Source organism: Engystomops pustulosus, chromosome 4 (assembly GCF_040894005.1).
Source record: "Engystomops pustulosus chromosome 4, aEngPut4.maternal, whole genome shotgun sequence".
In the NCBI taxonomy this organism is placed as follows: Eukaryota; Metazoa; Chordata; class Amphibia; order Anura; family Leptodactylidae; genus Engystomops; species Engystomops pustulosus.
In genome coordinates this window covers 42,472,988-42,490,175 of record NC_092414.1, presented here as the reverse complement: position 1 = coordinate 42,490,175, position 17,188 = coordinate 42,472,988, and the positions used below count along the sequence as shown (strand labels likewise).

At 43.6% G+C, this 17,188-nt stretch overlaps 1 protein-coding gene across 4 annotated transcripts in view; it reads right to left on the bottom strand.

Annotated features, from left to right (window-relative positions):
- The window catches only part of LOC140126389 (gamma-aminobutyric acid receptor subunit pi-like), a 234,286-nt gene that overhangs the window by 125,785 nt on the left and 91,313 nt on the right, over positions 1-17,188 (bottom strand). For 3 of the 4 annotated variants that reach the window (XM_072145792.1, XM_072145796.1, XM_072145794.1), the window contains one exon: positions 7,206-7,423. In XM_072145792.1, the coding sequence (XP_072001893.1) occupies positions 7,206-7,423 (218 nt within the window). Of the gene's footprint in view, positions 1-7,205; positions 7,424-13,315; positions 13,559-17,188 lie in introns of those variants that run through there. The other variant, XM_072145795.1, reaches the window with a different exon arrangement.

The following is a 17,188-nucleotide window of genomic DNA, read 5'->3' as shown; positions in this document are numbered from 1 at the left end:
AAATCATCTCAATAAAAAAAAATATATATATCCTCATTGGGATTTCAACCCAGAACCTGCAGTGTCCATGTGCAATAATAACACAGCGCCACAACCCACTGAGCTATAACCTCTGTGATCTCTCTCTATATATCAGTGCATTAGTCTGTGTCATAGTGTAACACTGGCTGATAACATGTCTTAGTTACCAGAAATCCCCAGCTCTGTATCACTGGGCTTATAGCTCAGTTAGTTAAGCTTCTGTCTATGGTGCAGAGGGTCCCAGGTTCGAATCTCAGCCTGGCCAAAACTTTATTTAATTTAATTATATAAAGAGCTTGTATCTGGGGAAGACCTGGAGACCATATATGGACAGATGCTGATCTGACCTGATGACGTGGTCCCTGCTCTCTCAGCTAAGCCGACACTTCTCTGAAAAGGATTCCCTGCCCGATGTCTGCTCTGGGGAAGCCTAGGAGATGCAGTGACCATATATGGACAGATGCTGATCTGAAGCTGATGACGTGGTCTCTGCTCTCTCCGCTAAGCCCGACACTTCTCTGAAAAGGATTCCCTCCCGATGTCTGTAGAAGCCATTCTGTACTGTGAGTTCAGACTTTCAAAGTATTTACTATGCGGACACAGCGCCGGGACACAGCGGGACCTGGGGGGAGAATCCGTGACAATATCATAGCTGCCCGTGACGCGGGGCAGAGGTACGAAAAACGGGAAAGTCCCGTCAAAATCGGGACGGTTGGGAGCTATGTATTTCTGTGTGTGTGGAGGGGGGGATATTACTATATCTCTGTGTGTGGGGGGCCATTACTATATCTGTGTGGGAAGGGGGCATTACTATATCTCTGTGGGTGGGGGCCCATTACTATATCTCTATGTGTGGGGGGCCCATTACTATATCTCTATGTGTGGGGGGCCCATTACTATATCTCTATGTGTGGGGGGCCCATTACTATATCTCTGTGGTGGGGTTACATACAAGATAGGGTCTGCAGGTTTGTTCTTAAGTTGAATTTGTATGTAAGTTGGAACTGTTTATTTTATCATTGTAATCCCAGCCAGAACTTTTTTGGTCTCTGTGACAATTGGATTTTAAAAATGTTGGGTTGTCATAAGAATCAGGATTAACACTAAAGCTTCATTACAGACACATTTGGTAACTGTTACAGGGGATCATTGTAGCCTAGGACTAAAGAAGGATAAATTACCAATATCCAGAGGTCCGTTTGTAACTAAGGGTCGTATGTAAGTCTAGTGTTCTTAAGTAGGGGACCGCCTGTACACAAATTTTCTCCTAGTCCCAGCAGTCTCGTTTTATGAACCAACCTTTTTATGTGGTAAAGTGTCAAATGCCTTGAGAAAAATCTAGATACACAACATCCATAGTTTCCTGTTTAGAATTTTCCTCCTCATAAAAGCTGATCAGATTAGTCTGACAGGACCTATCTCTCATAAACCCATTCTAATCCTGTGCTATAAGGTGCATTTAGATACTCTAGGACAGTGATGGCGAACCTATGGCAGTGCAGTCCCTAACAGCCCAGGACTTGCTGTACACAGAGGTATTTTAAAGTGACAGCTCAACATGGGACTATCTTCTGCTTTATTGGTGTCCTAAGAGTGCTGGTATCAATGAAAACTGTGACAGAAAAGGGAGTATAAATCACAAATTAAATTTCTGTGTTGGCAATTTGCGATAAATAAGCGGGTCTTTGTTGTAGTTTGGGCACTCAGTCTCTAAAAGGATCACTGCTCTAGGATAGTATATCATAGTATCATCATAGTTTATACAGTTGAAAAAAAGATACATGTCCATCAAGTTCAACCAAGGAAGGGAAGCGATTGGACGATGAAGGGATTTAGGGGAAACAATTCTATATAACATAACCATCAATGTTATTGAGGTGTAAAAAGGCATCTAGACCCTTCTTGAAGCTAGTGAAGTTACATACACTAGCTGCCTAACAAAGGGTTTATTATCAACTTGGTCCTCTTTAAACCAGAGGTGGAAACTGCTGGGAACATACACATGTTAATTACCTGTATCCTTATTGGTGTATATTGACAACCCTTTAAAAAAGCTAGAGCTGTCTTTCGGGGACATCATGACATCACTTCAGTGATTGGCTTGAATCCAGCGGAGATGTCCAGGACGAACTGGCTTTTTGGTAAAGGAGGCAGCTCAGCTTTTTGCAACCACATAAACTCATGCATACTTGTAAAAGGGTGATAGAAAAGTTTCGGAGGTCTGGCGAACCCACATGGTTGGAAAAATGCTTTAAAGAGGATACACTCTAGAAATAGTCTACTGGACAGCTCGATGAGCAACTTCTCTCTCATCAAACAGTGGGACAACCTCCTTTCATTTAAAAATGGGAGACGAATATAGAGGCTCAATTCTCAGAGCTTGAGGTGAAGTCCATGCTCAGGAGAGCACAAGGTTTTCCAGATGTATAAGAATTCAAGATAATTAATTTAAAGCTGCATTCACACGACCGTTGGGGGACGTATATACGACCTCAAGCTTGTGGCTGTATATATGTCCCCCATAGGCCGGCAATGGGCCCCACGGAGTGGTACGGTGCATCACATTTGCCACATCATTCCGCTCGGTACACAGAGAAAAGATAGGACGCGTCCTATCTTTCCCATGTTACGGCGCCGTGCATCTCTATGGAGAGGGGAGAGGTCAACCTCAGACAAATGTTCGTGTAAATGCGCTCTTTTCTTCTATCTAGGTAGTAGAAGACCCCACATATACTTCATAAAGTAGACTCCTCCATTCGCGATAAATGCTGGAGGCGTCAGGAGGCTGGAGGGAACACCTGCATTTGGTGAACATGCCCGCAGATAACTGAATACTGGAAAACCATAGTAGCAGAGATCAATAAAATAAGCTTGCATGACTCACATTTAGACCCAGGGTTGATACTACTCTGGCTGCCAAACAAAGAACGTCAGAGAGATAAACTTATAATGAAGATGCTGGCAGCCGCCAAGTTGCTGATCCCCCATAATGTGCATGTCACACAATCCACCTACTAAGGCCATGTGGGTAGAAGTAAAAACCAAAAGTAGAAGAGCTATGTCTCATGGAAGAACTAGTCCACTGGGATTTAGGAAAGAGGGACAATTTTCTCACAATATTGGGCCTTATGGCGTGAATACATGTTGAAAAGTAATTAGTATATTATGTTTTATTACCCTCTACCTTTCATACCGACAGTGCCCTTCATACACAAAATAAAATGTGTACAGGCGGTCCCCTACTTAAGGACACCCGACTTACAGACAACCCATAGTTACAGACGGACCCCTCTGCCCACTGTGACCTCTGGTGAAGCTCTCTGGATGCTTTACTATAGTCCCAGACTGCAATGATCAGCTGTAAGATGTCTGTAAAGAAGCTTTATTGATAATACTTGGTCCAATTACACCAAAAATTTTGAAACTCCAATTGTCACTGGGGCAAAAGAAAAAAAATTGTCTAGAGCTTCCATTATAAAATATACAGTTTCGACTTACATACAAATTCAACTTAAGAACAAACCTCCAGACCCTATCTTGTATGTAACCCGGGGACTGCCTGTATAGATGATTGATGCTAGTCCCCTAACCCACCTTTCCCTCAATGTGAGACCTTAGGGAGAAAGGAGATGCAGTTTATTACCACTTCTCTCTTGATCCGCTCCTCACAGCATTGCGTGACCACTGGGGTCTTAAGAGTTAATCATAGTTGCTGGGTCTAATTACACGCAGTGCAGCTCTGATCAGAACGACCAGTGACAAGTGACAAGTGGTGGTTTTTCTCTGTAACTGAGGCTCTTATACATGCCCCAGTTACAGGGAAAAATTTGTACAAGAAAAATAATAGGGAAAAAAAAAAAAAATATTCATAAAAATACATTGACATTTCCCCATGTAATTAGAAAAAAATCCCCCGGTACAGTACAAAAAACACTGCCATAGTCGCCCTGCTTGCCAAAGGCTATACATATTATATATCAAAACATCATTGTTATATATGATGAAGAAGGAGTCCCTGCTGAGAATATGAGAATACCGTGGCTTCTGTTGGGAAGCAGTAAATCATTAGATTTGTGAAATTTGGCCACCACATAGTCTGGTCTGTGATTGATGGACCAAGCACAATTGTGTCTTTTAGCCATTACTGAGAGAATGTTTTTGCAATGCATTCATGTCCATATTGTGTAGCTGTCAAGCATTTCAGCCTCTTAACCAGTAAACTCTGCAAGTCTATAAAGTGAATCCCTTCATACTGAGGCTGCCCATAGGTATAAAGAATACTTTTTTTTTTTCTATTGGCCAAAGGGCAAAATATTATTCTATGTGCTATTTGGGACAAATGTACATCTTACTGTTGTGGCAGCTGTTCTAAAGTATTTTGTTCTAGGGCAGTTTGACATTGGGGCTCATTTACTAAGGGTCCGAATCGCGCACTTTTCCCGGGTTTCCCGATGATTTCCAATTTGCGTCAAATTGCCCAGGATTTTGGCGCAGGCGATTGTATTTTGGCGCATCGACGCAACAGAAATTGGGGGGCGTGACCATCAGACAACCCGACGAATTCGGAAAAAACACGGAATTTTAAAAAGAATCTGTGTCGCAAGATTAGCACTCACATGCACCGGGACGAAGAAGGTGAAATCCGGCAGACCTCGGCACAGCAGCAAAACTTGGTGGATATTGGGCGCATGGACCTTAGTGAATTCAGGCAGACCCGAATCCTCGACGGAGAACCTGCCGTTGGATTGCGACTGCACCGGCTAAGTAAATGCGCCCCATTGTGTTTTGTAAATGCAATGTTAACAGCTATGTAATCAGGCAAATCTCTTCTTAGCTGTTCTGATGCGTTTGAAAACACATGCGTTACTGCCACCCTCAATCTAGAATTTGAGAAAATTGCTTAATGATGTAGAAACATAATTTTAACATTTCACTGGTAAATGCACCAACTATGCAACCAACAGTGGTTGACTGGCCCCCTTCCCTGTTAAATTGCCGACCCCTTCCTGTGTCTCCCGCTGGATCGTTGCGCCTAGTGCCCTAGAGAAAGCTTGTTTCTTATGTCCTACGCTTGTACTGTAAATTCCAGTTTCGACCCCGGTTCCGTTTCTGACCTCTTTCCTGTCCCCGACCACAATTCTGCTCTATGACTACCGCAATTAAAGTCGCGTCTGTGGAGCGACCTTGTGGTATCCCACCACAGCAAGACCAATGCGCTTCACGGTGGGCTCTGGTGAAAATCGGTGCTACTTAGATTCCGCTCCCAGGAGTTACTCTTGTATTCTAAACAAAAGTACTATGAGAGAAGTAACAAGGAACACTCCCTCCTTGCAAGCCAACTCAGAGGCGACCAAGATAGATCAACAATAAAACGCTCTTAGACATACTGACAGCTCACTGACGTACGACCCAAGGGAAATAACGGACATATTCCACAAATATTTTTTTAAACTGTATAATCTACCTAAAATTCTACTGTCACGGGTGAAAGCATAAAGTCCCAAGAAAAGATCAGCTCACCATGTTGCTCATTCACCCCCAGCGCATGGGTCACATGGGTCCAAACACAAACACGATCCAGAAAAATGGACACCAGCACTTCAGGGGACTGTAGATAAAAACTTGTCATTTATTTCAAATCCAAATAAAAAAAAAAAACTTTGTGACAAGGTGCACAGACCTGTAACATGGTATCCAGGAAACTACGTGTTTCGCTTCATCATGGTCTATTTTAGTATCGACATTAAAATCTATTTAAAGATCGCGCACCCTAACGACGTGTGATGTTACGTGATGACAATCATCAAGTGACCTAAAACCATGCCCACATGTGAAATAATGGACACATGACAATAATCACGCGCCTTGGGAGGACACTCCCTCTGTTAACACATATAAAATTCCTATATAACGGATAGTGATGAAATGGAAAACAGGAAACCCGTAGCAGTTCTAAAGTTTCAAAAGGACTACAAGAGACATGTAACCCATTACACGTAGCTCCATTTTGCAAGCAAACTAAGGAAGACATATGCTACAATGTAGTTATACACTACTAATAAATAAACAGACATAACCAAGAGCATGAATATGGACAAATGTTGACATTAGGGGAAACTATTAATAATAACATAAAATTAGATCTTGTCTTAGATTCATGCCCTGTGGTTGGGTGGTCTTCAACATGAACATCCAGAACGTTTCTCTGTTCATTAATTTCTTTTTAAGGTCACCTCCCCTTTCCGGTCTTTTTACTTTTTCTATGCCTTGCCAAGAAAATGAACTACAGTCTCCCCCAAGTATTTCTCGGAAATGTCTGGACGCTGCAGATAGGTTCATCAAATTTGTGTTTTTAATATCTTACAAATGTTTTCTAATGTAGGTTTTTAATGTATTGGTTGTTTCTACATATTGTTTCTTGCATATTGTACATGTTATTAAATAAACTGCATAGGTGGTGTTGCAATGTAGATATTTTGTGATTGTTATTCGTTGTACATGGCGAAAAGCAATTCGGTCACATGATGATTGTCACGTGTCCGTGCCGTCACGTCACACACCATCAGGGGGCACGATCTTTAAATAGATTTTCATTTCAATACTAAAATAGACCATGATTAAACTCTGTGGAGCAAAACGCATTGGTCGTTTCCTGGATACCATGGAAAGAAACAGGTCTGTGCACCTTGCCGTGAAGTATGTCTTTTTATTTGGATTTGAAATAAATTAAAAGTTTTTATCTACAATCCCCTGAAGTGCGGGTGTCCATTTCTCTGGATCGTACTGTCACGGGTGCTCTGCGACCCATGTTTTGCACCCGTGTGCCTCCTCATGCCTCCTCAACCACAATCCAGTGACGGTCTCCACCTCCTAAGGCGAGTGTGCCAGCCATCAGAAATGTAATGGGCCAGCGCACCGCTAATTAGCGCCGGCTACCTGACTACTATAATGGCTGGCGAGCTATATATTGGGTGGAGGATGTGACCAATGCTTTTCACACCCTAGGCTTATACGCGAGTCAATAGGTTTTCCCTGTTTTTTTGTGTTGAAATAAGGTACCTTGGCTTATACTCCCCATTATACTTGTGAAACAAGGCTGAGGCCTTTAAGTCAACATTACATTATAGGACAGTGACATCACATATATTACAGTTCATCCCATGCTAATTTAATTACTTAGTTACCTGATTGCATAAAGCACAGTTCCATTGGAATAGAGACGAACAAGACGGTTGTCCACGGTAACATCATGCAGGAACGATCTCTTGGAATCTACAATGTATGTGTCCGGGACCCAGAGCAATTGCACAAGCCTGGGATCCAAAGTAATGCTGTTACTGCCTTCAAATACTAGACGATCATCTGTCCACCTCTGACGTAAAAATATTGTAGCTGTGTAATCCTGTAATATGAATAGTTTGGTAAACAGATTTTAATGAGAGACGCCGGAAAGAAAGAAAGAAAATTAGAAAGCAAAATAGTATATATAAAACACACATCCACACACATCATCTTGCCTAGCAGACATGTCTAGCCCATTACTGGAAAAACATAATTTACCTAAGATTTGCACATCAAGCTGCATGTAATAAACCCTTCCTGCTCTTGCAGCGCAAGTGTGTTTAAGTCCTGCAGGGCCGCTTCCAGGGGGAAATATTGGGGCTCCATTCTGGAGCCTGGCCAGTAACAAGCTTGGAGCTTGTTTCTCTAGACTCGTCACCTAGAGGGAAGCTGCAGTGCTAAGGAACCATCCATCCATGTATCTCCACCTGACTCCAGTTTAACCCCTAAGGGACTCAGCCTCTTTTGGCCTTTAGGACACGGTCCAATTTTTCAAATCTGCCCTGTGTCACTATAAGTGCTTATAGCTTTGGAACAATATAAGATATCCAGGGGATTTTGAGATTGTTTTCTAGTGACACATTGTACTTTAAATTAGTTTAAAAATTTGGATGATATATTTTGTGTTTATTTGGCAAAAATTTGGAAAAATTCTTTATTTTCAAAGTTCTAAATTCTCTACTTTTGATGCAGATAGTCATAGCATCCAAATAAATTCATAACTTACATTTCCCAAATATCTGCTTTATGGTGTCATGGTTTTTTAAGATTCAACATATTTTACTAGAATGTTATGAGGCTCAGAATTTGGGTGCCATTTTTCAAATATTTGGGAAAATCACCAAAACTAATATTTAGATGGACCTGCTCAACTTCTAATTGACTGAGAGGCCTAAATAATAGCTAGAATTGTTAAATTGTTTAGTTGTTAGTTATGGAAACTACACACCTCAACGTATGAAAAACCACTTTTAAGAAGTTTGTTAACCCTTAAGGTGTTCTATAGGGGTTTAAACAAAATGGAAGCGTGGTCTACAAATTGTAATATTTTTTGACAATACGTGAAAAATGAAACATTTGTAATGGATTAAATGAAAAAAGGCACCACAAAGTGTGATACCCAATTCCTCCCAAGTACACTGATACCCTATATGTGGTGGTAACCTGCTGTATATGCGCATGGCCAGGCATAGAAGGGAAGGAGGCGCCATGCAGATCAGATTTGCTATATCACATTGTACAGGCTATAATTTTTTTAGTTTTTTTTATAGTGGACCCATAGGGGCTTATTTTTTTGCCAAATAAGATGCACTTTTCTGGTACATAATTTTGGGGCATCTATAGCTTATTGGTGAGATTTTATTAACTCTTTGTTGGTGGAGGAAATGAAAATCATCAATTTTTAGGAACATTTTTTGTGGGGTTTTTTTGGCCGTTTTTTGGCCCCCCATTTTTACTGAATAAAAAGTAATTTGGCAAAAAAGTTAATTTCAGCATCACCGACTTTCATATGCATAACTTTTTTATTTTTCGGCTTACAAATCTGGTTAAGGGCTTATTTTTTGCGAGAAGGTTTGTTCTTTTTAGTGGTCATATTTTAGAGTGCGTAACTTTTTAAAATCACTTTTTAGAACAAAGGGTATTAATTAAAAATCACCTTTTTTCAGGTTGTTTTTTTACGGGGTTCACTTTGCAGGTCCAATAATGATTCTGTTTTATTATGCAGATAGTTGCGGACGTAGCGATACCAACCATGTGGGGGTTTCGTGTATTTTATTCAATTTTACTGAATAAAAACTAATTTGGAGAAAATTTTGTTCATTTTAGCATCACCATCTTTTCATATCCAGAACTTTTAAATTTTTCGGCTGACAAATCTGGTTAGGGCTTATTTTTTTGCGAGAAGAGTTTTTCATTTTAGTGGTGTCATTTTAGAGTGCATAACATTTTTTTAATCCCTTTTTAGAGCATTTTTTTAAAGGTATTAATTAAAAATTATCTTTTTTTGGAACATTCTTTGTGTTTATTCCACCAGCGTTTACCGTGCAGGTCCAGTAATGATTCTGTTTTATAATACAGATTGTTACGGACTTTTTTATGTGTTTGTGTTTTTTTTTACTTTATTAAGTGTTTTTATGGGAAAGTGACATTTTAGGGGCTTATATTTTTATGTATTTATTTTTTATTTATTCTAATGTGTTAACTTTAGTGTTTTTAACTTTTTTTTAATTATACATACTTGAACCAGCGATGCTCTGATCGCTGGTTTAAGTCCAATACACTGCTCTACAATACTAATACATGGTAGAGCAGTGTAAACTGTCTGAGCATGCAGATGCATGCGCAGACAGTTTACAGTCAGACCCGGAAGGGCTATCTGCTGCGCTAGTGGGAAGGACAGAGCATGAATTTTGATTATGGGTGGTGTGAATACTTGATGAGTGGACGGAGCCTAAAGGCGCTTAGGATGATGTAGCCTTAGCGCCTCTGGCTCATTACCATATTTTTAAAAAAATGCATTTGTCATTTGGAAAACATAAGAAAAACTGTGCCTAGTACCCCCTAAGGTCAATGACGACTGTCTACTAATAGTAAGTACTGCCATTCCCTGATGCACAGGACACAATGTCACATGTGGTGAAATTCTGATATCTGCAAAGGTGAAGTTTTTTTTTTCTTGGCTACTGTAGAGACTGTGACCTATAGCTACAGTGGGGCCACGGTGACTATGAGCTATGGGAGGGCCTCTGTAATTATTAGCTAATGTTGTGGCACACTGACTATTTTGAGTGCCTAGTGACTATATTGGCTACTGTGGTGGCATAATAATGATCCCTAGGGAAACAAGAAAACAGTATTAAGTTTGTGATAAGAAGAGGGAGGAGATAATGATGGGGTGAGGAACCTAAAATATTTGTGTTGCCAAATCTGCAGAGTTGAGTTGTGGTTGGAAGAATCTGAAATGGTGGCCAGGTAAAAGAAGATAATGAAAGAGAAATCATCTTACATCATCTGTAAGTCACCAGCGTTATAGTAAATTATTTTATTACCCATGAGCTCACAATTCTGCAGAATCTCCCCAGTGCTGTGACTCTATTATCTTCTCCTTTGAGGGTGACTTATACGGAGATAGTCTTATACTACATCAGATTTATCATCCAGCATCAGACACTGTGATAAACCTGGTCAGGGTCGGACTTGGGTGCCAAGGGCCCACCAGTGAAATTAATTCTGGGGGCCCACCAGCTGTTTCATGGATACGTACGAGCCACCCCCATGTATATTTTCATTGCGTGCTGCAAATACAAGGTGTGAATGCAGCCTGTGGCCATGTTCACACATTGCGTTTTTTGTTGCATATTCAACGCTTTGGAAGGACGATCTGTTCCTTTTCCATTTGAATGCTGGTCTTTTTGCCATTCAGCACACAAACTTTAAGTTTCTGCAACAACAAAAAAACGTAATGTGTGAACGCAGCCGCAGGCTTCCTGCACACTACACTTTTACAGTTCTTGGTATGCAAACAATGGTCCCATGGGTTGCTTGTCATCGGGATGCAAGTACATAATAATAGCCTGGACCGCAAACATGGTTAGGACCTGCTCTGTCATTTGCAGTTCAGGCAGTCGGATCATAAAAAGGGCTATGAAATTCACAGCCATGTGCATGAGCCCATAGAAGTGAATGAGGACGTGTAGAACAATCCTGCAGAAAACAAGCCTCATAACGCGACGCTAGCGCACAGGGAGCGGTCCTCAGCCCAAACACACATGCGTTTCCAGAGAACTGCAAGCAACATGCGATCGGCTTATCAATCACATGTGCGTTCGGGCTGAGGTCCTCCCCCTGTGCGCTAGCGTCTCGTTATGAACAGACGCCTAGTGGTACTTGTGACTGTGGCCTCAGGCCCCATGCACACTTTTTGTTTTTGGATGAGTTTTAACTGCATTGGAAACCTCAAAAGGCAGGGGATTTGCCAGAACACACACTCACCGGCCATTTTATTAGGTACACCATGCACTAGACCCCCTTTTGCTTTCAGAACTGCCTCAATTCTTCATGGCATAGATTCAACAAGGTGCTGGAAGCATTCCTCAGAGATTTTGGTCCATATTGACATGATGGCATCACACAGTTGCCGCAGATTTGTCGGCTGCACATCCATGATGCGAATCTCCCGTTCCACCACATCCCAAAGATGCTCTATTGGATTGAGATCTGGTGACTGTGGAGGCCATTTGAGTACAGTGAACTCATTGTCATGTTCAAGAAACCAGTCTGAGATGATTCCAGCTTTGACATGGCGCATTATCCTGCTGAAAGTAGCCATCAGATGTTGGGTACATTGTGGTTATAAAGGGATGGACATGGTCAGCAACAATACTCAGGTAGGCTGTGGCGTTGCAACGATGCTCAATTGGTACCAAGGGGCCCAAAGAGTGCCAAGAAAATATTCCCCACACCATGACACCACCACCACCAGCCTGAACCGTTGATACAAGGCAGGATGGATCCATGCTTTCATGTTGTTGACGCCAAATTCTGACCCTACCATCCAAATGTCGCAGCAGAAATCGAGACTCATCAGACCAGGCAACGTTTTTCCAATCTTCTACTGTCCAATTTCGATGAGCTTGTGCAAATTGCAGCCTCAGTTTCCTGTTCTTAGCTGAAAGGAGTGGCACCCGGTGTGGTCTTCTGCTGCTGTAGCCCATCTGCCTCAAAGTTCGACGTACTGTGCGTTCAGAGATGCTCTTATGCCTACCTTGGTTGTACCGGGTGGTGATTTGAGTCACTGTTGCCTTTCTATCAGCTTCAACCAGTCTGCCCATTCTCCTCTGACCTCTGGCATCAACAAGGCATTTCCGCCCACAGAACTGCCTCTCACTGGATGTTTTTTTCTTTTTCGGACCATTCTCTGTAAACCCTAGAGATGGTTGTGCGTGAAAATCCCAGTAGATCAGCAGTTTCTGAAATACTCAGACCAGCCCTTCTGGCACCAACAACCATGCCACGTTCAAAGGAACTCAAATCACCTTTCTTCCCCATACTGATGCTCGGTTTGAACTGCAGGAGATTGTCTTGACCATGTCTACATGCCTAAATGCACTGCCGCCATGTGATTGGCTGATTAGAAATTAAGTGCTAACGAGCAGTTGGACAGGTGTACCTAATAAAGTGGCCGGTGAGTGTATGTCTTTATACTGAAACACTTTTGTTCTGGAATGAGCCGCTTCCTGTTGCGTTTTTAATTAAAACAGATCAAGAACTGCAATGTGTGAATGGGGCCTGAGGCTTGTTATCCGCCTGTGGGTAGGGCCTAACTTGTCTTTGTGGGAAAACCCATTTAAGACATTTTTTCTTTTTGTCACACGTAACGTGGGGTATGCAGGTAATACTGAGGCTGTGGTTACACGTAACACGGAGTATACTGGTAATACTGAGGCTGTGGTTACACGTAACTCGGTGTATGAAGGTAATACTGAGGCTGCGGTCACACATACGCGGGGTATGCAGGTAATACTGAGGCTGCGGTCACACGTACGCGGGGTATGCAGGTAATACTGAGGCTGTGGTCACATGTAACGCAGGGTATGCAGGTTATACTGAGGCTGCGGTCACACGTAACGCAGGGTATGCTTGTAATACTGAGGCTGCATTTGGACATTACAAGACACCGGGTGCAGGTTATCCATCACATGCGTTTGCATAGAAGCCCATCCTGCCCCTGTGCACTTTGATTCCAATTCTAAACAGAGTCAGTGTGTTACGTGTAACGTCCTTATTCTACAGCAATACTTAATACAGTCAAAGTACTACAACTTTCAGCATCAAATTCAACTGCTGGGAGTTGTAGTTCTTGAGTCCACTGTTATTCTATATGTGTGTACACATTGCAGGGGTGTAATGAGGTGCACTGTGTGTGTAAATGTGATGCACTTTTATTTTGTACCTTTTTCTTGTGCTGGAAGCCATCATGGGGTGAGCAGCAGCTCCTCATCCATCCTGAGCTCCAGCACATGAGTGCAGCCTGTGCTGTGCCAGGGGGAGGAAGCTCCAGCATGACCAGGAGGAAGGGGGCCCACTGTGACTACTAGGGGGCCCACGTCCTCTGGTCTGTAATTAGTGACAGCTCACTGTCTGCTCCTCCAGTGAATCAGGGGCCATGTTCTCCTGCAGTGACGCAGGGGCTGAGGTGCTCAGTGCAGGGAGGAGGAAATGTCTTACTCACTGCCCCAGCACTGCTGTGGGAAGAGCAGAGAACCTGTCTCTCCCTCCTGCAGGACGTCATAGTCCACCTGCTGCCCCCCTCCTCCAGCCTCAGCTGAATGTTCCTGCTCACAGACACAGGCAGGAATGGTGACTTATGATAAGGGCCCACCTGGGTTTTTACCAGTATCCCGGCAGGCCAGTCCGAGCCTGAACCTGGTACAGTATAATGCTGTCTGTCTCACCCTGCTTGTTTGTGGCCCTGGATCTATGTAATAATCTTGATTCTGGCCCTGTATCTAGTAGGTAGTAGTAGGCGTGGATGAATAATCCAGCTCTCCTGGGGAAGCAGGGTTCAGAGAGCTGAGGTGCTGGCAGAATGTCCAGTAAAATCCGAAAAAAATTAACCAGCAAATCCAGTAGGATAAGTTTTAGGATTTGCGAATCCTTTATGAGTTTCATCTTCATAAAACCAGCAGCTTCAATACGACAGAGAGAATGGGTTGACAGATCTTACGTGTTTTAAGTCATTAGACTCTTTATTATAGATTTACGATTAAGAGTCTTATGACTCAAAACTCGTAAGATTTGTGGACCCATTCTCTCTGTCTTTGTACTGCTGCTTGTTTTACGAAGATGGAACTAATAAAGAGTTCTAAAAATGTTAAACTTATCCTAGTGGATTTGCTGGTTCATTTTTTTCGAATATACTATTTGGACTGCCAGCACCTCAGCTCTCTGAACGCTCTCTGAACATCTCCGTGGCGGCAAAACCACCGGCCATCACATTCCAGTGGTTCCTTTCAAGAAGCTTCTCGTTATTTCCTTAGTCAGTGGACAAATCCTGTCCAATTCGATCCGGTAATGCACTGAACCTGTCACTCTGCAAATTGGAGATCTTCATAAGGAAAGACTATCCTTCTACGTGCTGCCATGCTCCACCTCGTCTTCTGCTGGATCTTCCATGGCTGCAACTCCATGCACCAGTCCTTAACTGGACGACAGGGTAGATCCTTAGTTGGGGACCACGTTTGTCCCGCTGTATGGTGACGCCTCTACCATGTTCGGGCTTCCTCTATGTATCCCAAGCACTTGGAGGGCCTACCTACATGTTGCCAGGACTTTGCCGATGTGTTTTCCAAAAAACAAACAGAGACTTTGACACCACACTGTCCCTATAATTGTCTTGTGGATCTCCTTCCAGGTGCCCCCCCCCCAAGAGGTTATGTATATTCTCTTTCAGTTCCAGACACTGTATGGATGTCTGAATATATTAAAGAGGACTTGCAGAGGGGCTTCATATGCAAATCCTCCTCTCCTGCTGGCGCAGGCTTCTTTTTCGTAACCAAGAAGGACGGCGCCCTCCGTCCTAGTGTAGACCATTGCAGGCTTAACAAAGTTGCGGTTAAGAACCGAAACCCCCCGCCGTTGATCACAGAGCTCTTTCTCCGTCAATGCGGTTCCAAGGTGTTCTCCAAATTGGATCTTCGCGGGGCCTACAATCTCATCCGGATCCGCAAGGGTAAGGAATGGAAGTCAGCATTTAACACTCATGACATTTCAAGCACCTTGTGATGCCATTTGGCCTGTGTAATGCTCCAGCTGTCTTCCAGGAGTTTAATAATGACATCTTCAAGGATCTGCTGTATACGGTTGTCGTGGTTTACTTAGTCTTGGTGTTCTCTCCTGACCTCGAGACCCATCAGTCCCATGTACAACAAGTTCTTGGCTGCCTCTGGGCCAATCGTCTCTACGTCAAACTGGAGAAATGTCAGTTTCACCAACAGAGCTTCCATTTCCTTGGCTATATAATCTCCGACAGAGGTCTCCAGATGGATCCTGCTAAACTGTCTTCAGTTCTACAGTGGCCACGCCCACAAGGTCTACGAGCCATACAGAGGTTCCTTGGTTTTGCAAACTATTATAGGCAGTTTATCCTGCATTTTTCCACTCTGGTGTCGCCCATTGTTGTGGCTCACCAGAAAGGGTGCCAAACCTCATGCCTGGCCCTCGACAGCTGAAGACGCCTTCTCAAGGTTGAAGTCTGCCTTAGCTTCGGCTCCAGTTTTCTCCAGGCCTGGCACTGAGAAGCCCTTTCATCTTGAGGTCAACGCATCCTCCGTATGTGCAGGGACGGTGATAACCCAGAAAGGCCGTTCTCTGACATGTTTTTTTTCTCTAAGACTTTTTCCTATGCAGATAGAAATTAGTCTATTGGAGATAGACTTGCTCTGGAGGAGTGGAAGGAGCTCATCATCCAGTTTGTGTATCTCCAGCCAGCCCAGTGCCCTAATCCCAGGCAATCTGTTGGTCTCTTTTCTTTTCACGCTTCAATCTGGTGATCCATTTCCATCCTGCGGAGAAGAATATAAAAGGCGGATGCTATTTACCATGCCTCTGATGTCAATGGAGAAGAGCCGGTCCCTCTGCATATTATCTCTCCTGAGCTAGTGGTAGTTGCCACTCCGGTAGATCTCCATCTCCGTCTGACCTGCATTCCGGTAGAAGATCCTGTCTTGGGGACATTCTTCTCGTCTGGCTGGGCACCCCTGGGTGCAACGCTCTGTGGCCCTTATCTCCCACTACTACTGGTGGCCTGACCTGGTCAAAGATGTCCGGGACTTTGTGGGTTCCTGCACCTCCTGTGCCCTTAATAAGTCTTCTCACCTGAAACCGGATGGCCTGTTGCTTCCCTTGCTGATTCCCATTCGATCCCCTGGTCTTTGTCACAGATCTGCCCCCTTCTTCTGGCAACGATCATCTGGTTAGTGACTGACCGGTTTTCCAAGATGTCCCATTTCGTTTCTCTTCCAGGTCTTCTCTCTGCTCCACATCTTGCCAGTTTGTTCTTCCAGCATATCTTCCAGCTGCATGGACTTTGACAACACGACCGAGGGGTCGAGTTTGTGTCAAAGTTCTGGCATTCCTTGTGTAACCAGCTGCAAGTAAATCTGGACTTTTCTTCTGCCTACCACCCTCAGTGGAATGGTCAAGTAGAAAGGGTGAATATATGTCAGTCTGAAGATACCTAGGTACAAGCTTGGTCCCTGTTTCCTTGCTCTTTCCTAAGTCATCAAACACATCAATCCAGTGGCTGACAAGCTCTGCCTTCCTCCTACAATGTGCATCCCAAACTCCTTCCATGTCTCCCTCCTGAAGCCTGTCATCTTGAACCACTTATCTCAGCTATCTCCTCCTCATTGCTCCAGAGGCTGATTCCAAAGATGTCTACGAGCTTAAAGAGGTACAGGATATGAAGACCGTGAGAGGTAAGTGGTTCTTCCTTGTTGACTGGAAGGGGTTGGGGCCCAAAGAGAGATCCTGGGAGCCAGAGGAGAATATTCTGGACTGTAGTCTCCTCCAGAGATTTCTTTTGACCAAGAAGAGGGGAAGGCCAAAGGGGGGAACTGTCATGAGTGTCCCTGCGATCCACGTCTTGGTGGCGCAACCCCCGGCTCTCACTTACCTCTCCATGCTCCTGCTTCCTCCTTGTCCGGTCAGTGTGGGTATCCGCACTCCTTAGGGCGCACGCACGTCGGCTCTCGTAGATTTACAGGGCCAGCGCACCACTGATTGGTGCTGTCCACTTCCGGGTTTTCCAATTAGGCCGGCTGCT